The 20,236-nt window shown below is 36.1% G+C and overlaps 1 protein-coding gene across 2 annotated transcripts; it reads left to right on the plus strand.

Moving 5' to 3' along the window:
- The first annotated feature begins 642 nt into the window (after positions 1–642).
- Positions 643–18,816, plus strand: LOC133187258 (uncharacterized). 2 transcript variants are annotated; one of them, XM_061322615.1, is made up of 15 exons: positions 643–744; positions 5,340–5,484; positions 6,250–6,325; positions 6,936–7,047; positions 7,412–7,559; positions 7,769–8,017; positions 8,760–8,924; positions 13,015–13,107; positions 13,336–13,451; positions 14,945–15,001; positions 15,159–15,230; positions 15,378–15,449; positions 15,655–15,836; positions 16,208–16,362; positions 16,768–18,816. In XM_061322615.1, exons 2-15 carry the CDS (start codon positions 5,344–5,346, stop codon positions 16,867–16,869), a joined length of 1,740 nt encoding a protein of 579 aa, XP_061178599.1. In that variant the 5' UTR covers positions 643–744; positions 5,340–5,343; the 3' UTR covers positions 16,870–18,816. The 2 variants fall into 2 exon arrangements, with proteins under 2 accessions (XP_061178599.1, XP_061178600.1); XM_061322616.1 differs by having other exon boundaries at positions 8,763–8,924.
- Positions 18,817–20,236: the final 1,420 nt, after the last annotated feature.

The following is a 20,236-nucleotide window of genomic DNA, read 5'->3' on the forward strand; positions in this document are numbered from 1 at the left end:
GCTTCCGTAGTTATCTAATTTGCTACATTTATCCCTTTGATTGGGGGGGGGGGGGGGGGTCCTGATCCCTGATAATCTTCTGGTAGGACTGGCCACATGGGGAGACTTGTCATCCTACGGTAATTTAAAGTACAATGATTAAAATACAAATAAAAGTAGTTACTGTTCTAGAAAATTTAAACTTGGCGTGTAGAATTCTTTCTTTTACCCAAAGCGTGTCAGTCTGGAAAAAAGGATAGATTGAAACATATACACACACTCTCTCTCACAGCTGCTCCTGTGAAAGGTACAAATGTCAAAGGGAAAAACTAATATGTGTGGGGGGATGCCCCGATTGACCTGATGATAAAGCACAGTTAATTAATTGCCTTTCAAATACTATATGTAAAGTGGATAAAATGTTCCGGATAACATGCTTTTAAAAATGAAAATCTTATCAGGTATATTGATATGATTTTTTTTATTACAGAAACAATTTTGTTTTAGCTTTATGTCTATATTTTTTTATACGGCTAACCCTTTCGTCTACTGTTATTCACATTATATCCTGCATTTTAAAAATCGAATCTTAACTTGAAAAAATTGTAGCGAAATTAATAAAGTACGTGGTCAAAACGATCGGGTTCGAGATTTGAGTAGAAGATAAAGCACTTGCTCACGTGACCGAAGTTGGAAGGACAAATAGTTTTAAAAGTTTTGGCACACTTTATGTATTTGTTGGACGAAAACACAAATAATTTTAAGGTAATTGAGTGGAAATTGATATGTGAGGTAAAAAAAAAGATGTACTGCCAACTGTACCGTGGGCGGACGGCGGTAGAAATAGATCACCAAGGAACAAAAAGTATTCCGCCATATTGTTTTTACTAACAATACGAAAATACTTTCAAGGCTGTCTGAACAGTCGGTCCACAGGGATTGCACCCCTTTTGACAAGGAACAGTCGAATATATCATAAATTCAATATCCATCTGTTCAAAGCAATGCTGGTAGATTTTGTTAATTTAATATGTGAAAAAAAAAAACATTTAGAATGCACTCAAGGTCTCCTTCTTCCTTTAAAGTGAAGGGCCGCTGCTGCGGCATTATCTCATTATGTTTTAAAAAACGTGTGCGGGAGGGGGAGTCCACGCATCTATATACAGTTTAAAAAAAACTGATAAAAACGTGTACTGCATTCCTTTAAGGTGCTTTATATCCCTGGATCCTGGTCTTAAAGGACTCCAGGGACATGGCCGTGATGGTGTCTTCAGGTAGGTGGTTCCATATCCTGATGGTAGTAGGAAAGAACGACTCCTTGTAGATGTTGGTAAGGCAGAATGGGATCCTGTATCGGTGTTGGTGTCCCCTTGTGGCTGCTCCTGTTTGGCTGAATTGGGGAGGCAGGTCTATGGCAATAAGGGAATGGACAACACGATACATCATTGTAGCCTTTGCTTTGATTCTACGTTGGTGTAAACTCTCCCATTCTAGCCTGTATCATTCTCGTGACACTACTGGTGGTGTTGTAGTTATTAGTCACGAACCTAGCAGCCCTTCTTTGCACCGCTTCTAATTTATCAATGTTTTTCTTTGTGTGAGGGTCCCAGACGGTGGATGCATATTCTAGCTGGGGTCTTACCAAGGTCTTATAACATTTGTCTTTGATGTTCCTTGGACAGGACGAGAGGTTTCTCCGTAAAAAGGCGGTGGTGTTGTTTGCCTTCTTACAAACACTATCGATATGATGGTTCCACGATAGGTTGTTGGAGATGTTAATCCCTAGGTACTTGGCCTTGGTGGTAATGGCTAGCGCCTTCCCATGGATGTAATATGAGGTAGTGCGTTGCTTCCATTTGGTGGTGATAACCTCACACTTGTCTGGGTTGAAATGCATAAGCCAGTCAGATTCCCATTTTTGGAGGTTGTCAAGGTCCATTTGGAGTTGTCTGGCATCGGCCTCTGTATTGATGACCCTGTACAGAAGGCAGTCGTCTGCAAATAGCCTGGCCTTTGATCTCACTCTGGAGGGTAAATCATTGATATATGCTAAGAAAAGCAGTGGGCCGAGGACCGTTCCTTGGGGCACTCCTGATGTAACAGGTGCGGTTGGTGAGAAATGTCCCTCGACCAGTACTCTCTGAGTTCGGCCAGACAAGAAACTCCTGATCCAATTTAGTAGACTGCCTCGCATGCCATGGTGGTCTAGTTTGGCGAGCAGCCTCTCATGTGGGACCTTGTCAAATGCTTTGGAAAAGTCCAACAGCACTGCGTCAACCTGGGTGTTGTTTTCAATGCTCATGGCGAGGTCCTGGATTGTTGTTATTAGTTGGGACTCACAGGATCGCTTCTTCCTGAACCCATATTGGTAGTCGGTTAGGATATTGTGATGCTCAAAGAAATTCATTAGGTGGCTGTGGATGATGTGCTCTGTTACCTTACAACACACAGAGGTCAGGGACACTGGACAGTAGTTCGCAGGCTTGCTCTTGTCACCCTTCTTGAATATTGGCGAGACATTTGCCGTTCTCCAGTCCTCTGGTGTTTGACCTTGGTCAATGGATGCCTGGAAAATCTTAGTGAGTGTAACTGGATGAGCCATCTCTTTCAAAAATCTAGTGGAGATCTCATCTGGGCCAGTCACCTTATTAGGGTTGAGACCATGCAGGAGCTTAAGTACGCCCTTCTCCCTGACTCTGATATCAGGTGCTGATGGGGTGGTACTAGTGCCTAGGGGTGGGATATCAGATGTATCCTCTGTGGTGAACACTGATGAAAATTGTTGGTTCAGGAGAGAAGATTTTGTTTGTGGGTCTCCATGGAGATTCTCGTCGGAGCGAAGTGGAGCAATCCCAGCACTGTCACACTTCTTACTCTTGATGAAGGAGTAGAGTTTCTTTCTGTTGGAATCCTCCTGCACCATGTCCGATACATACGAATTATAGGCACTCTTGCATTCCTGCTGGGTTGACTTCTGCAGGCGCCTGTATCTCTGTCTGTCCTTATCCCTGCCTGATTTTTTATATGTTTTGAAGGCTCTTTGCTTTTGTCTAGAAAGCTGCTTGATTTTCCTGTTGCACCATGGTTGGTTAAATCTACTTGAGGTCCATTTGGTTGGTACAGGTGCATACCATGCCCGGGCCTAAGCAACCATGACATGTCATGACATGGTTATGACATGGTAACCAGTTATTTATTTTAAAAAAAATATGGCTGAGAGGAGGAGGTATTCGTCAGCTCCCTGACCCTCATTCACACCCCCCTTCCGGAAACCTGGCGACGGCCCTTGCTTAAAACGATTTAAGTGGCTTATGAATATTTCATTCTAAATTTTCGATGATAATGAACACAAAATGATAGAAAACAGGTTTAAGCTGAAAAGTAAAGGGTTACATATAGGTCCACACTCGGGTGTATATAGCTATACTATTCTATGTGGATAACAGAATGTCATTGGGTTAAACTTGAGTTATTTCATGAAACTTGACAAAATTAATCTGATTTGGAAACGGTAATCGATCAGCAGCTAGTGTTGGCCCCTGTAGTGTGTTTATCATATATCTGTAACATTACTTGTGTTGTGACAATTCATTATCATAGCGATTATGTAGAAATAGAATGCTTCTTTTTATTCGTAAAATCATTAGGCCCTAAGTAATATGACAGAAGAGTGTCATGAAAAACGCAACATTACAGCAAGACTTCTCCTGTAGGACCCATTTTTTGGACACTGGATAAAAAACATTAAAGGGTTAAGGGTACATACCACAAACAAAAATTCGATGCATGGGTTGATATATATTTTTTGACTGATTTTCAATGGAAATGACATATTAAATAATAAAACCCTCAAATCTAAAGAATTCGTAAGTTTTCTTTGGTGCTTAGATAAGCAACTTTGTATTGTTTTCTATCTAATTCTATGCAAAATTTTGCACATATTTTTGACATTGTGACAAATCTTACAATTTTCTCCTACTTTACCCAGAAAATATCATTCAGGTTACCTATATGAATATAAATCTATGAAAAATATTGCTGATTTCTGAAAAAAGTGTGTTTGTGTTATTTATCCTTAAAGGTGCTTAGACACAGATTTGAACTTAATATTTTCTCAAATTTTCTGTATAATATCACGACTTATATTTTGCAATAGCATTTCACACGATAATATAATTAAAAACTTATTTTATCTGGAAATTATTGGAACTATGAATTCCAGGACGTGTTTGATTAACACATCTTTGCACTTACACAAATTTTAACTTTTCCTTAATATTTCAGAAAAGAAGCAATTTTGTTATGTATTAATGAAAAATATTACGTCTATAATCCAGAAAATTCAGAGTAGAAATGTTCGAAACCCAAACCAACTCACCAGTATTGTTAGTCTGTGCTCTGTGATGTGTACAGAGTTTAACAAATTGAACACACCTGTGAAACGTAAACTGTTTTTGTAAACAGGGCACGAGCTCTGTTATTGTTAATGTTTACGATTCACGGGGTGTGTTCAATTGTTAAACTCTGCACACACCACTGAGCATGGACTTACAATACTGTGAGTGGGTTTTGCTTTCGAACATTTCTACTCTGAATTTTCTGGGTTATAGTTTTAATATTTTTCATTAATACACAACAAAATTGCCACTTTTCTAAAGTATTAAGAATGAAATTAAAATATGTGAAAGCGCAAGGATGTGTCAATCCAATGTGTCCAGAAATTTGAAGTTTTAATAACTTCGAGATGAAATAAGATTTTTATTATATTTTAGTATGAAATTCTATAGCAACATATAAGTCACTAAATTATACAGAAAATCTGAGAAAATATTAACTTCAAATCTGTGTCCTGAAGCACCTTTAAGTGAGAAAATATTGACAAATGACAATTTTTACTTACTTATTTAAAGCAATAATTTTAGTTTTTAATTACTGGTACATTGTGTATTTAAGTGCAGTGATGGCTGTGTTTGAAACTCATGGTAGTATTAGCTCGACATACAGGGCTGACTGAGTGAAAGTTGTCAGCCTTGCCAAAACTCTACTAGCCCGAGAAAATGAAAGTCTTTTATAAATTTGTTTTTAGGGATAATGTGAATGGGGCACAATCACCATAACTTCCGTCCAAATCTATAAGCTGACTAATTCTACCCATTTGCTTGTTACACTGAACTACCAATACTAGTAGTTGATTTTGAGAGATATTTATCAAATATATGAATTTTAATTTATGGCCAAAAAAACGTCCAGCTGGGCATTGATATGTGCAAATCTGTTTAATCTGCGGCAAAATTTGTACGTCTCTGGCAGTCGGGTGCACGTTTATTTCAAACACTGAGTGATGGTCTAATTTCTTACAGAGATATGGCTAAAGGTTCAGTTCCTATGAGAGTCAGAAGGAGGCAGTCAGATGCCAAGTGGAGGGCCAGTGTTGCCACGTGTTATGACACACTCAAATCAATTATCCCAAATAGCGACAAAATGTCGAAGCGGAAAATATCCAAGGTATATTTGTTTTCTTTGTTTTTGAAAACTTAATTTTGTATTTTTTGTTTAACCTATAGCAAAATTTCATATATTTCTGTTCAATTTTTTTTTTCATCTGAAATATACTCTAAGTAGTAAAACGATGCTACAAAGTCAAAGAATACTTGCTTCATGAAGAATTACAATAAACACGATTTCTTGCTGATTTGTCTTTGGAACTTGCATTCAATAGTCTTCACATTGGTGGCATACATATCTTAGTTGTACTATATGTCAAGATGGAATTAATTCATACATGTAGCAGGTTGATGTTGTTTTGCGCAGATCTGTAGCTTACTGGTATATAATGCTACAGTTCTGTGCTTTCGAAAAAGTGAATGCTGACTAAGTACATGTAAACCAAATTTATTCATATGCGATAAATATTCTGCAAGCTTCACTATTTTTTTCACATGAATGTTTCTCACTTAAAACCATTTATTTTATTGTGTATTGATGTAGAAAGTTTCCTCTGTTAGTAGCATAAATTATTTTAAGAATCATGCACATGGATTTAAAACTGACAAATCACAAATATAAGTTTTATGTTGCACTTGACAACCCCTTACTTTTAAATCATATTGAGACATGTGAGTGTTTGATATCCAACGAAAGGCAGTCAAACTGTGTTTATCAAATTAATAATGATTTTACATTTTTTCCTGAATCATTCTTTTATTGTAAGTCTTTCTTTTTTTTTAAAATTATTTCTTTAACTTGAAATATTACTGTATTATTTTAAAGGCTTATGTTTTACAAGAGACAGAAAAACACATTCAAAACCTTGAAAGAACACTCCAAGAAATTCTGGACCAGAAAGGTATAATCAAATTTACTCATCTTTTAGATTTAATTTTCATTATTACAAATTTCTACAAGTGATAATATTAAACAATAATTTCATAAAATTAGAAGGGCATGTGATGCATTATCTCATGTCTAGTTGATTATACTAGCTCCTGCTCTAAAAGAGAGAGGAGTATACTGTTTTACCCTTGTGTGTCTGTCTGTCTTTCCATCCATCTTTCTGTCTGTGTGTCTGTCCATAGCAAATTTTCGTCACAGTTTTCTCAGCACCTACTCATTGCAGATGCTTGAAATTTTAGCAAACTCTTTGTTTAGGCATGCTATAAATGGTGGGATTCATTTCTGTACGAATCCAATGTCAACTTCCTGTTTATCTGTGCCTCTGTCCGTACCAAATTTCTGTCGCAGTTTTTTCTCAGCAACTACTCATCACAGATGCTTGAAATTTTATCACAGTCTTTGTTTAGGCATTCCATATGTTGCGGTTTATGAAAGCATATATTCACTTAGAGTGGGGGTATTGCTGGTGAGCATTGTCTCACAGACTTCTTGTTTTTTTAATTTTTTTTCATGATGTACCGGTATAGACAGTATGTATACAGTTCAAAGTAATTTGATTTCAGTAAAAATGAAGAATAAAGCAGCTCTATATAAGACAGAGCAGGGTTTGGTGGAAGCAAATGTAATGGACCTGAAAAACCACTTCTCTCTCAAACAACAGGAATTGTATCTGCAGTGAGTCAAGCTGTACCTGTAGTATAATTCAGTAGTGATAAGTCTTGTTATTTATTATGAAGATTATAATGCTCTTTGTCTATCAATATGTAGCTCATGTAAGCATTTTCCAGACTCTTGAATTATTGTATTTAAAGTTGCCCTTCAGTTGTAAAGATTTAACTTTTTTCCCCTCATTTAAAAAAATGAAGTCTGACTTACAGCTTAGGTGGTACCTGAAACTTTTGTCATGAGCTGTTCACATTCATAGTGTATTTTTGTATCTGTGAGGTTCTTGTAATTTTACTGCTTTTGAAACCATTTAGAAAAAAAATTCCAGCATTTATGTTCTATATGTTGTATTGACTGTTAACTATATTAATAGGAATTATGCCCAGCGTAAAAGAAGTCGATGTAATGTTCCGTCAGACATGGAATCAGGATTGGTCAACATGAGGTCGTCCCTCTGTGACCTGATGGTGTTACCTGCAGAGTGTCTGAAGACTGACCTTTTACAGATCAATGTTTCTCAGGTCAGGGACTTTAAATGTGTCAAGGTCATTACCAGATGACCTTGGTTCCAGAGTCTTTTGTAACACACCTTGTCTTGAGATGGCTACATAGTTTTAGTTTTAAGTACATTTCTTCACTAACCAGAGCCATAATGCCTCAAAAAAGGGTTTTCATATCAAAAAATATTATGTAACCTTGGTAAGTCAGTATGTTTCTTTATTTCTATCAGTTGGATGAAGCAGTGGTACCCACGGCCACATCCTCTGAACCACAGAACTCGGCAAAACTGGAGATATCCAACGAGATGGAAAAACTGCCTCAAAAGAGAGATTCATCATCCCACACTACTGAGGGAATGTCCTACAACACAGAATCGTACCTCTGTAATGGCCTTCCCATGGATCAGCAAACCACAATGCTCTTACCAAGATCTGATCATGACGTCCCCCATCACTTCTTTATGACTACACCTATCAAGGTATGCAGTGCATCTCATTTATATTTGGTTTAGCATTGGATGAATTTTACTTGAATATATTATTGCTTCCTCTAACACACTGTTTTTATATTGTAATTTTATTTGAGGAGATTCCTCTAAAACACTGTTTTTATATTGTAATTTTATTTGAGGAGATTCTTTTAACACACTGTTTTTATATTGTAATTTTATTTGAGGAGATTCCTTTAACACACTGTTTTTATATTGTAATTTTATTTGAGGAGATTCCTCTAAAACACTTTTTATATTGTAATTTTATTGCTTTCTTTAACACACTGTTTTTATATTGTAATTTTATTTAATTCCTCTAACACACTGTTTTTATATTGTAATTTTATTTGAGGAGATTCCTCTAACACACTGTTTTTATATTGTAATTTTATTGCTTTCTTTAACACACTGTTTTTATATTGTAATTTTATTTAATTCCTCTAACACACTGTTTTTATATTGTAATTTTATTTGAGGAGATTCCTTTAACACACTGTTTAATATATTGTAATTTTATTGCTTTCTTTAACACACTGTTTTTATGTTGTAATTTTATTTAATTCCTCTATCACACTGTTTTTATATTGTAATTTTATTTAATTCCTCTAACACACTGTTTTTATATTGTAATTTTATTTGAGGAGATTTTTTAACACACTGTTTTTATATTGTAATTTTATTTGAGGAGATTCCTTTAACACACTGTTTTTATATTGTAATTTTATTTGAGGAGATTCCTAAGTACAGAGCTGTGCCTGTCCATCAGATCCTGACGGAGCATTTCATCAGCCCTCCCCCGGGGATACGCACATTCTGTGGTCGAGCTCTGGACAGGACTCCGTCCACGGAGAGAAGGGGAAAATCAAAAACTCCAACAGAGAAAGTGATTCGTAAGGTAAGGAACTATTGTAAATGGTACAAAGTCACCAGATGGAGGGTGGGAGGTGTGTTATTTAAACAACAAAATGCTTTGAAATGGGTTCTTTCAACTTCTTTGTTGTAACATTGCAGCATGAAGTGGGGGGGGGGGGGGGGGGGGCACATATATATAGGAATCACATTGTCCATCTGTCCATGGAATCATGTCCAGGGTATAACTTTTTAATGGGACACAAAGATTGTTCATGACCTGAGGGTGTGTTTTGACCTTGACCCAAAGGTCATTTTGTCAAGTTCAAGGTCACTGGCAGAAAAAGTATTTAAAAAAACTTGTCTGGGCAATAAAATGGTATCCAAGTCAGTGTTTTGAGACTGAAAATGATTTATTAGTAAATATAATTTCTGCATTGACTTTTTAGGTCACCTGAGTCACTCAGGTGACCTATTGCTATCCGTTCTCGTCCGTCGGCGTGCGTCGTGCATCGTGTGTTAACATCTGAACATTTTTAGCTTCTTCTCTGAAACCGCTTAACCAATTTCAACCAAATTTGGCATATAGCATCTATGGGTGAAGGGGAACAAAAATTGTGAATTCCATGGTCCCTGCCCCCCTGGGGCCTGAGGTGTGGGGCTTAAACCACCAAAAATAATGCAATCTTTAAAAATCTTCTTCTTTACTCCTGGACATCAAGCAGTCAAACTGTTGGCATCATTGTAATAAGCATTGAGTCCTCTACCAAAATTGTGAAATTCATGGCCCCAGGGTCAGGGGTTCTGGTGCTAGGGTGGGGCTATATAGATCATATAGTGAAAGTGCATTATTTCTTTGAAAATCTTCTTCTCTGCTCCTGGGTATTAAATAAAGTAACTAAGTACATAGTTATGAAGAACAAGAGTGCCTCTTTCAAAATTGTGAAATTCATGGCCCCAGGGTCAGGGGTTCTGGTGTTAGGGTGGGGCTCTATTGATTATATAGAGAAAATGCATTAATTCTTTGAAAATCTTCTTCTGTGCTCCTGGGTATTAAATAAATCAACTAAGTATATAGTTATGATGAGCAAGAGTGCCTCTTTCAAAATTGTGAATTTCATGGCCCCTGGGTCAGGGGTTCTGGTGTTAGGGCAGGGCTCTATTGAGTATATAGTGAAAATGCATTAATTCTTTGAAAATCTTCTTCTCTGCTCCTGGGTATTAAATAAAGTAACTTAATACATAGTTATGATGAGCAAGAGTGCCTCTTCCAAAATTGTGAATTTCATGGCCCCAGGGTCAGGGGTTCTGGTGTTACGGCAGGGCTTTATTGATTATATAGTTAAAATGCATTAATTCTTTGAAAATCTTCTTATCAACTCCTGGGTATTAAATGAACTAAGTTAGTACATAGTTATGATGAGCAAGAGTGCCTCTTCCAAAATTGTGAATTTCATGGCCCCAGGGTCAGGGGTTCTGGTGTTACGGCAGGGCTTTATTGATTATATAGTTAAAATGCATTAATTCTTTGAAAATCTTCTTATCTGCTCCTGGGTATTAAATGAACTAATTTAGTACATAGTTATGATGTCAGAGCAAGAGGGCCTCTTCCAAAATTATGAATTTCATGGCCCCAGGGTCAGGGGTTCTGGTGTTAGGGCGGGGCTCTATTGATTATATAGTGAAGATGCATTAATTCTTTGAAAATCTTTTTCTCTGCTCCTGGGTATTAAATGAAGTAACTTAGTACATTGTTATGATGAGCAAGAGTGCCTCTGCTGAAATTATGAATTTCATGGCCCCAGGGTCAGGGGTTCTGGTGTTAGGGTGGGGCTCTATTGATTATATAGTGAAAATGTTATTTATTCTTTGAAAATCTTCTTCTCTGCTCCTGGATATTAAATGAACTAAGTTAGTACAGAGTTATGAAGAACAAGAGTGCCTCTTCTGAAATTATGAATTTCATGGCCCCAGGGTCAGGGGTTCTGGTGTTAGGGCGGGGCTCTATTGATTATATAGTGAAAAGGCATTAATTCTTTAAAAATCTTCTTCTCTGCTCATGGGTATTAGATAAACTAACTTAATATATAGTTATGATGGGCAAGAGTACCTCTTTCAAAATTGTGAATTTCATGGCCCCAGGGTCAGGGGTTCTGGTGTTAGGGCGGGGCTCTATTGATTATGTAGTAGAATTGCAATAATTTTCTCTGCTCCTCGGTATTAAGTACATAGTTATGAAGAACAACAGTGCCTCTTTCAAAATTGTGAATTTCATGGCCCCAGGGTCAGGGTTTCTGGTGTTAGGGCGGGGCCTATTGATTATATAGTTAAAATGCATTAATTCTTTGAAAATCTTCTCTGCTCCTGGGCATTAAATAAAGTAACTTAGTGCATAGTTATGATGAGCAGGAGTGCCTCTTCCAAAATTGTGAATTTCATGGCCCCAGGGTCAGGGGTTCTGGTGTTAGGGCAGGGCTCTATTGATTATATAGTAGAATTGCATTAATTCTTTGAAAATCTTTTTCTCTGCTCCTGGGTATTAAATAAACTAACTAAGAACATAGTTATGGTGAGCATGACTGCCTTTTCAGAAATTGTTTCATGGCCCTTGAGTCAGGGGTTCTGGTGTTAGGGATGGGCTCCATTGATTATATAGTAAAATTGCATTAATTCTTTGAAAATCTTCTTCTCTGCTCGTGGATATTAAATAAACTAAGTACATAGTTATGATGAGCATGGCTGCCTCAGAAATTATGAATTTAATGGCCCCTGGGTCAGGGGTTCTGGTGTTTGGGCGGGGCTTTATTGATTATATAGGGAAAAGGCATGAATTCTTTCAAAATCTTCTGTGCGCCTGGGTATTTTTCAAACAATGGAAGTGCATGGTTATGATAAGGAAGAATGCCTCATGGCCCTTGGGTCAGGGGTTCTGGTGAGGGGGGAAGAGCTCTATTGATTATATATAGTGAAAATGCATAATTTCTTCAAAATATTTTTTCTACTACTGGTTATAAAGTAAAGAAACAAGTGTATAGTTATAATGAGAAAGGGTGCTTCTTCCAGAATTGTGAGTTCGTGGCCAATGGGTCAGATGTTCTGGGTGAGGATGGGGCTTTATTTATTTAATAATATGGTGAAAATGTATTTCTTTGAAAATCTTCTATGCTTCTGGGGATGTTCAAGGCAAACACAGGGTTAGAAACTCCCTAAAATTACAACTCGCAAATAATTGCGAGTACCAAGAAAGTGAACTCGCAATTTTATAAGACTACTCGCAATTTTCATATAAAGTTAAATTTATATAAATTAAAAACATGTAACTTAAGGAAAAAGTAACTACTGTACAATACACAAAATACAACTACAGTGCAACTTCAATTTAAATTACTGAGTTAAATCAAAAGCATTGTGTTCTGTCATAATATATAATTTTCAATTTCAGTTTCAGTGCCAAAAAAATCAACTCGCAAGTTTTTGCGAGTTACCTAATTTTTAACTCGCAATTTGGGAATTCTAACACGCATTTTGCGAGTTGTATATAGTGAATTTCGAACCCTGAAACAAAGTAAAAGTTTTAATATGCAAGGGTATTTTTACCAGAATTTTGAACACCTGGACCATTTAGTCAAGTGTTCTAGTCCTGGCCAGGGCTCTTTCTGCTGAGCAAAGTTATTCCCCTTTGCCATTCACCTTTGATAATTAATCAATGTAAATAATGTATTTGAAAGCTCAATAGAATAAGAGAATTATGCAAGATAATTTATTGTATAATGAAAAAGTACTTTCATAGATTTAATGACTTGGAAAGTCAGATAGGCAGATAGATACTAGACCAGTTATTTTGTTGATGCTAATCATACTATTTTTCTTGCTTTTGGGCAACAAAGCTTCATTTTTCAGTTTATGGATCCTCTAAATTGTTGTATTGTACTCAGGTGAACCGTTAAGGCCCTTGGGCCTCTTGTTAAATAGATAATGTATCGATACATTTTGAGGTTCTAATTATCAAGTGGATATATCAGTTTGAATACCTACTATGTTTACACAGATGTCATTTGGTTTTGAAAGTCATGGATTTCTTTAGTTTGTGGTTATCACATATTTTTTTTACATTATAACTTACTTGCTCCATATAGATGCAGTTTGACAACAAAGGATTTACACCTGTAAAGTTACCTGAACCAGATGATCAAGGTGTTCCTGCATCACCTTTTACTCTCATCTGTGGAGTAAGTTTTTCATTTATCAGAGGACAATAGAACATCCTGTTTTTACACTGTTGACATTTTGATACCTCAAGTTCTATTACTATCAGGTTAATATTAAATTCATTTTGATCATTTTAAAGCACTGATTATTTTTTTATGTACTAAGATGTATTTGGGAGAAAATGACATAGAAAATTGTATTAAATCTGATAATTTATGGATCACTATATTAAGACTACATTTCTGTAGAAGCTTTGTAATGAAGAAGAGGAGGGAAACCTCAGTTTGTCAGATCTGTTGTGTACAGAGAGCATAGAGCAAATGGATCTGGAGGATGAAGAGGATATCCCAAAACAGAATCAGAGGTGAGACAGAATATCAGATATCCCAAAACAGAGTCAAAGGTGAGACAGAATCACAGATATCCCAAAACAGAATCGGAGGTGGCACAGAATCACAGATATCCCAAAACAGTGTCAAAGGTGAGACAGAATCACAGATATCAGATATCCCAAAACAGAGTCAAAGGTGAGACAGAATCACAGATATCAGATATCTCAAAACAGTGTCAAAGTGAGACAGAATCACAGATATCAGATATCCCAAAACAGTGTCAAAGTGAGACAGAATCACAGATATCTAGGGCTGTCACAAGTACCCGAAATAACCGAGAACCGCGGTTCAAGTTGTTCGGTTCGGTTCCGGTTCCATTTTTCCGGATTTCGGTTCGGGTCTGGCTTATATATTAGAGTCTGTTCAATACAAAAAATGGCGACGAAATCAAAGGAATGATGACGATAACAGTGATAAATAAACATCACAACTGAAATCTACTTCATTCCATGACAAAACACTTGTCACGGAAGTATTAGATAATTATCAAAACGAGCAGGAATGGTCAGGTTGTGGCTAATAGTAGGCCAAGTCACCGATGTCTAGACGTTCGCATGGTTAAGACTTGTTTTCAATGTAAATTTAATGTAACAAATAAAGATTTTTCAAGTTAAATTCATGAAATTAAGGTTTAAAATAGATGTAAATACCCGACCCGAAAAACCCGGAACCGAACCGAAAATTTACAGAACCGACCCGACCCGAAAAATTTTGGAACCGTGACAGCCCTACAGATATCAGATATCCCAAAACAGAGTCAAAGGTGAGACAGAATCACAGATATCAGATATCCCAAAACAGAGTCAAAGGTGAGACAGAATCACAGATGTCATATATCCAAAAACAGAATCAGTGGTGAGTCAAATCACAGATATCCCAAATCAGAATCAAAAGTGAGACAGAATTACAGATATCCCAAAACAGCATTAAAAGTAAGCCAGCATTAGGATGTCAGCCAAATATCTCAAAAAGTATCAGAAAAGGTAACAGTCATGTTCACTTGATAGAAAACAACAGATTTTGGAGGAAGTCAAAAGTGAGAATCAGATATTCCCCTTAGAGAGAATCCGATATGATATTTAAAAACTAGAGGAAAGATATCAAATTTATCAGAAGAGATGTCAGAGAAAAATCCCCAGAAAAAAGAGAAAATGAGAATTTATATCAATTGGGAAAAATCTGAAATTTCAGATTTAAAAAAAAAATTGAAAAAGTCAGATATAATGTATTCAGTAATACCTGTGCATGTACACTGTGATCCGTCTCACCACACATGATGTGAAATGTTAAAAATTAATCATATGTGAGGAGTTTTTTGATTGTATACAGAAAAACAGGCTTATAAAAACACACTTATAATGAATTGACACTTACACCAAAATGATTTTCAATTTTCAAGTGTGGTTTACTGTACAGTAAATATGAATGGTGAATACTCTAAAAACATGTTTAATTTTCTGTTCAGCACTCCAAACCACAGAAGAAGCAGAGTAAAGCAGAAAGACAAGGATGAAAAATCCCGGTAAGATCTGTTAATTTGGACTAAGGTCTAACAATCTTGGTCAGAACAGACAATGAAAGAATAAAATTTGTTTGAGACTTTGTCAAGTTTTAAATCTTGTACCATAGCGAAGTTAGCCAGTCTTATGTGTAAAAATGATAAAAATTTTCCATTGAAGTGGTCGTAGTAGAAGTATTTCTACAGACAAACAATGCTCTCGAGAGAAGAAATGTAGACGACAGCTAGAGAAGTATGTAAACTTCCTGTTTATTGTAGTCATTTATACTGACTCATTATAGTGAAAAACATAATGCAACAAAGTACATGTATATATACACATAGAAAACCAGCAAAATAAATCTTACTAGTGTGATCAAATCATATTTTTTGTGACTAGGAGTTTTCATGAAGAGAGAAATGTGGAGGATGCTCATTCCATTGAAGCTGATTCACAGAAAGAAAATGATGGGTTTGTATGATTCATATCAAAACTTATTTTAATAGGGAAAAGCTTAACATTTTCAGAAATTCATAGGTCAACCATGGAAACTAATAATGATAATGATTTTGGTATAAAATGCATGCATACTGGAAACAGTCAAACTTGTGTATCTACATATATGCAGTATATTGTCTATGTGACTGTTTTCTGTATAAATGTGTGTTTTATACAGTTATGCTATGTTTTGTCATCATCTGGATCAAGAGAAGTTCTCTGTTCTGGCTGAGGATTCTTACCCAGTGTGGAATGAAGTGACAGAACCAGACATTTATATAAACATGGCATCGCTGACAAACAGCCAATCAGATGTCAGTAGCTGGAGCAGTCAGGAGGTGCATGTCAGCCAATCACAAGGTAAGGACTAATAACCAATCAGATGTCAGTAGTTGGAGAAGTCAGGAGGTACATGTCAGCCAATCACAAGGTAAGGATTAACAGCCAATCAGATGTCAGGGACAAACAGCTAATCAGATGTAGTATATGGAGCAGTCAGGAGGTACGTCAGCCAATCAAACGGTAAGAGAGGCATTTCTTAATCAATCACAAGGTGACAACAGAGTTTGCTAACCAATCATAAGGAAAGGAGAAAGTTTGTCAGCCAAACAGAATAGCAGATTAGAGTTTCAAGATGTATTTTGTACCTTACAGTTTGTAAAATAAATACCATTAGTGTTTAAATTTCTACTTCTTTTTCTGTGACATAACAGTAGTTTCCTTTTTTCTAGATACATCAGAGGTGAACCAGGTGGTTCCTGGATCCTCCTTCTTCAATCATGTTGATCTGATCCCCACGTCACTTCCCGTCCAGGTTGAGTTCCAATCTCCTAAAATAAAACATGAGGACCCATGCAATGACACAGGATTCTTTGCTATCAGTGACGTAAGTACCATAAGGTTTTATAGTATAAATTACAACATTTTTACTGATTGAGACTGGACTTTTGGTGTAAGTTTAACCCCTAGATGATAAAAAATCTTCATGCACCAACCAATGCTGTTCTGCAGTTTTCAAGGCTTATGCAAACTACAGATTAATAACTTTATGACAATTTGTTGTGATGAACATGTAAATGTAAGCATAGCAATGGAAACTGAAATTCCAGACAATGGGTAAAGTTATAATATTCCTCTATAGGATTGTCTCTTTTAAGTTAGCATTTATTGGATAACAGTGAAGGCATTAAACATTTCATTACTTAAAGAATGGAAGGAAATCTTACATACAAAGCTTAGAGACCACATTAAAAGAAAATTTAACATTAGATGTAATCATGTTGCTTTTTAGGACTCGGTGATAAACGATCCCTACATGGAATCTGCATGGGAATCTCAGGTGGTGCCAGAGCTGAACTACCTCACACCACACGATCAGCAAATTCTGTTTTAATGTAGTAATTAACCCATACACCACTCTGAGTGGTGCCAGAGTTTAACTATATCACATCACACAATCAGCAAATTCTGTTTTAATTTAGTAATTAACCCATACACCACTCTGAGTGGTGCCAGAGCTGAACTATATCACACCACACGATCAGCAAATTCTGTTTTAATTTACTAATTAACCCACACACCACTCTGAGTGGTGCCAGAGTTTAACTATATCACATCACACAATCAGCAAATTCTGTTTTTATGTAGTAATTAACCCACACACCACTCTGAGTGGTGCCATAGCTGAACTATATCACACACAATCAGCAAATTCTGTTTTTATGTAGTAATTAACCCACACACTACTGTGAGTGGTGCCAGAGCTGAACTACATCACACACAATCAACAAATTCTGTTTTTATGTAGTAATTAACCCACACACTACTGTGAGTGGTGCCAGAGCTGAACTACATCACACACAATCAACAAATTCTGTTTTTATGTAGTTATTAACCCACACACTACTGTGAGTGGTGCCAGAGTTTAACTATATCACATCACACACAATCAACAAATTCTGTTTTTATGTAGTAATTAACCCACACACCACTCTGAGTGGTGCCAGAGCTGAACTACATCACATCACACACAATCAGCAAATTCTGTTTTTATGTAGTAATTAACCCACACACTACTGTGAGTGGTGCCAGAGCTGAACTATATCACACACAATCAACAAATTCTGTTTTTATGTAGTAATTAACCCACACACTACTGTGAGTGGTGCCAGAGCTGAACTACATCACACACAATCAACAAATTCTGTTTTTATGTAGTAATTAACCCACACACTACTGTGAGTGGTGCCAGAGCTGAACTACATCACACACAATCAACAAATTCTGTTTTTATGTAGTTATTAACCCACACACTACTGTGAGTGGTGCCAGAGTTTAACTATATCACATCACACACAATCAACAAATTCTGTTTTTATGTAGTAATTAACCCACACACCACTCTGAGTGGTGCCAGAGCTGAACTACATCACATCACACACAATCAGCAAATTCTGTTTTTATGTAGTAATTAACCCACACACTACTGTGAGTGGTGCCAGAGCTGAACTATATCACACACAATCAACAAATTCTGTTTTTATGTAGTAATTAACCCACACACTACTGTGAGTGGTGCCAGAGCTGAACTACATCACATCACACAATCAGCAAATTCTGTTTTAGTTATGGTACACACTCCAGTCTCCAGATTTTATACTGACAAAAGACGTGTGTCATTTTATACTGACAATAGACGTGTCAGTTTATACCGACAATAGACATGTGTCAGTTTATACTGACAATAGACATGTGTCAGTTTATACTGACAATAGACAGATCTCAGTGTGAAGCATGATATTATAACAAGGAACTAAGATAGAATATCAGAGAACATTGAAAACTTGCCAATAGAGACAAGCTGTACATCATTATTACAAAATGTTAAATAGATCGCATTTAAACATTGTCAAGAAATTTAAACATTTAAAGTTTATACTATTTGAAGAAACTTTTAACAATCAAAAGTATTTTGTTGCCAATTACCTGGTACTTTCAATGTATAGCAGTTATTGCATTCTTAGTTGAAGACCAGAATTATTATTTTCATGTGTGTAACAAATTTTTTGCAATCAGTGGTTTATACACAATGTAAAAACTTTTCAATAAGAATTCTGAATTGTACAAACCATATCCTTCAAAATTTTGTTTGAGTTTTTTGAATTGTATATATCTTAGGACCAGTTATTAGCCAGTGATTGTGTTTTATCTAAGGATTGTAGGATAACGTTCTGGAGACTACTTGTTTATTGAAGTATTTATTTATTTTGCTTGTTCTTACCTCAGTGATGGAGGTGATTTTACATTTTGTTCTTGTATAAATAAACTAAAAATGACAATGTCCCTTTTTTGAGTATGTATGTTTTAATTGTGAGTACAGTTTAATTTTTTTTATTTACAAAGACTTTGCTAATAGATATTTTCTTTTATAGATTAATGTACATCTAAACCTCAATATCTTGAACTCAGAAAAAAAACTTCGACAGGGTTCGATACTGAGGGAAAATGATGATTGGCTTTTCAACTCACTTCAACATATTCATGGAATTCGAGATATTGAAGTTCGAGATAGCGAGTTCAGCTGTATTTTAAAATGTAGATTTAATCCCGTTCTTAAAAGTGTGTGTCGAATCGTGACGGTAGCTCGGTGGAGCCGTAAGGCCGTGGGTTCAAGCCCCGGTCGCGTCAGACCTACATCGGTTAAAAATAGTTGGCAACTGTTCCTTCACCAAGCGCTCGGCACTTTAAAGTGGAAATTGCGGGTCTTTCGGATGAGACCTTGAAAACCGAGGTTCCGCATCACGTTAGGCGTTGACAGGAAAGATCCTTCACTGCTCTATGGCCCCGAGTGCTCAGTAAAGGTCTAAATTTGAAGCCCTTCACCGGTGTATGGTGACGTCTCTCTGTGAGTGAAAAATTATTGAATGGGACGTAAAACAACATACAATAAAGCAATCAATAATGTGTTGCTGATAAAAATATAATTAAATGTTTTATTTAAATTAATGAAGTCATGACTGTTTGACACCAATCTGTGACCGCAGTTGTGTTCCTTTCAAATGTGGACCACGAGACTCCAAAGTTAAACTTGATCTGTACATCACTGTACAAGCACACACTGAAACACATCCTGTATTCATTGGTCAACCACTTGACCAAGTTCATCTGGATGAAGAAGAAAATAAAAAAGGTCTTGGATCTTGAAAAGAAAAAAAAAGCAGTCTACAAGCTAGAATATTAAATTGTAGAACACAGAACATTATTATTATTACCACTAACAATTATATGGAATTCGTGTATGTTGATTTTCTACAGGAATAGGACTAAATACTAAATATATCAAAAATTATCTCGATAACAAACAATACTTCTATAGAAGGGCATCAAGTGACCCTTTGACCTACAACAAGCTAACGTCTCTCTGACTCAACACACATACACGTACTGATACTTTATTTATTGAGATTGCTGTAAGATCTTGGATTTCCTTCACAAGGAATAACTACGCATGAATAGATTACTAAAGAAGGAAACTAATTTATAAGATGCAACTGCATTTATCTGATATCAATAAAAATTGTTAAACCTTTATAGTAGGAAAAAAAACAGAAGTATTAATTTATTTGCTTTCTGCAATATGGATTGTTACATGAACCTAGGTATTATATTAAGTTTGATAATGTTTGAAATTGCTTTGTTAACTCTCGAAACCCAAATAATTAATTGACTGTACTTTAGAAACAAAAACAAAAGAAACTTAA

Source organism: Saccostrea echinata, unplaced genomic scaffold, assembly GCF_033153115.1.
Source record: "Saccostrea echinata isolate AGI-Se365-2 ecotype Australia unplaced genomic scaffold, CSIRO_AGI_Sech_v1 ptg000014l, whole genome shotgun sequence".
NCBI lineage: Eukaryota > Metazoa > Mollusca > Bivalvia > Ostreida > Ostreidae > Saccostrea > Saccostrea echinata.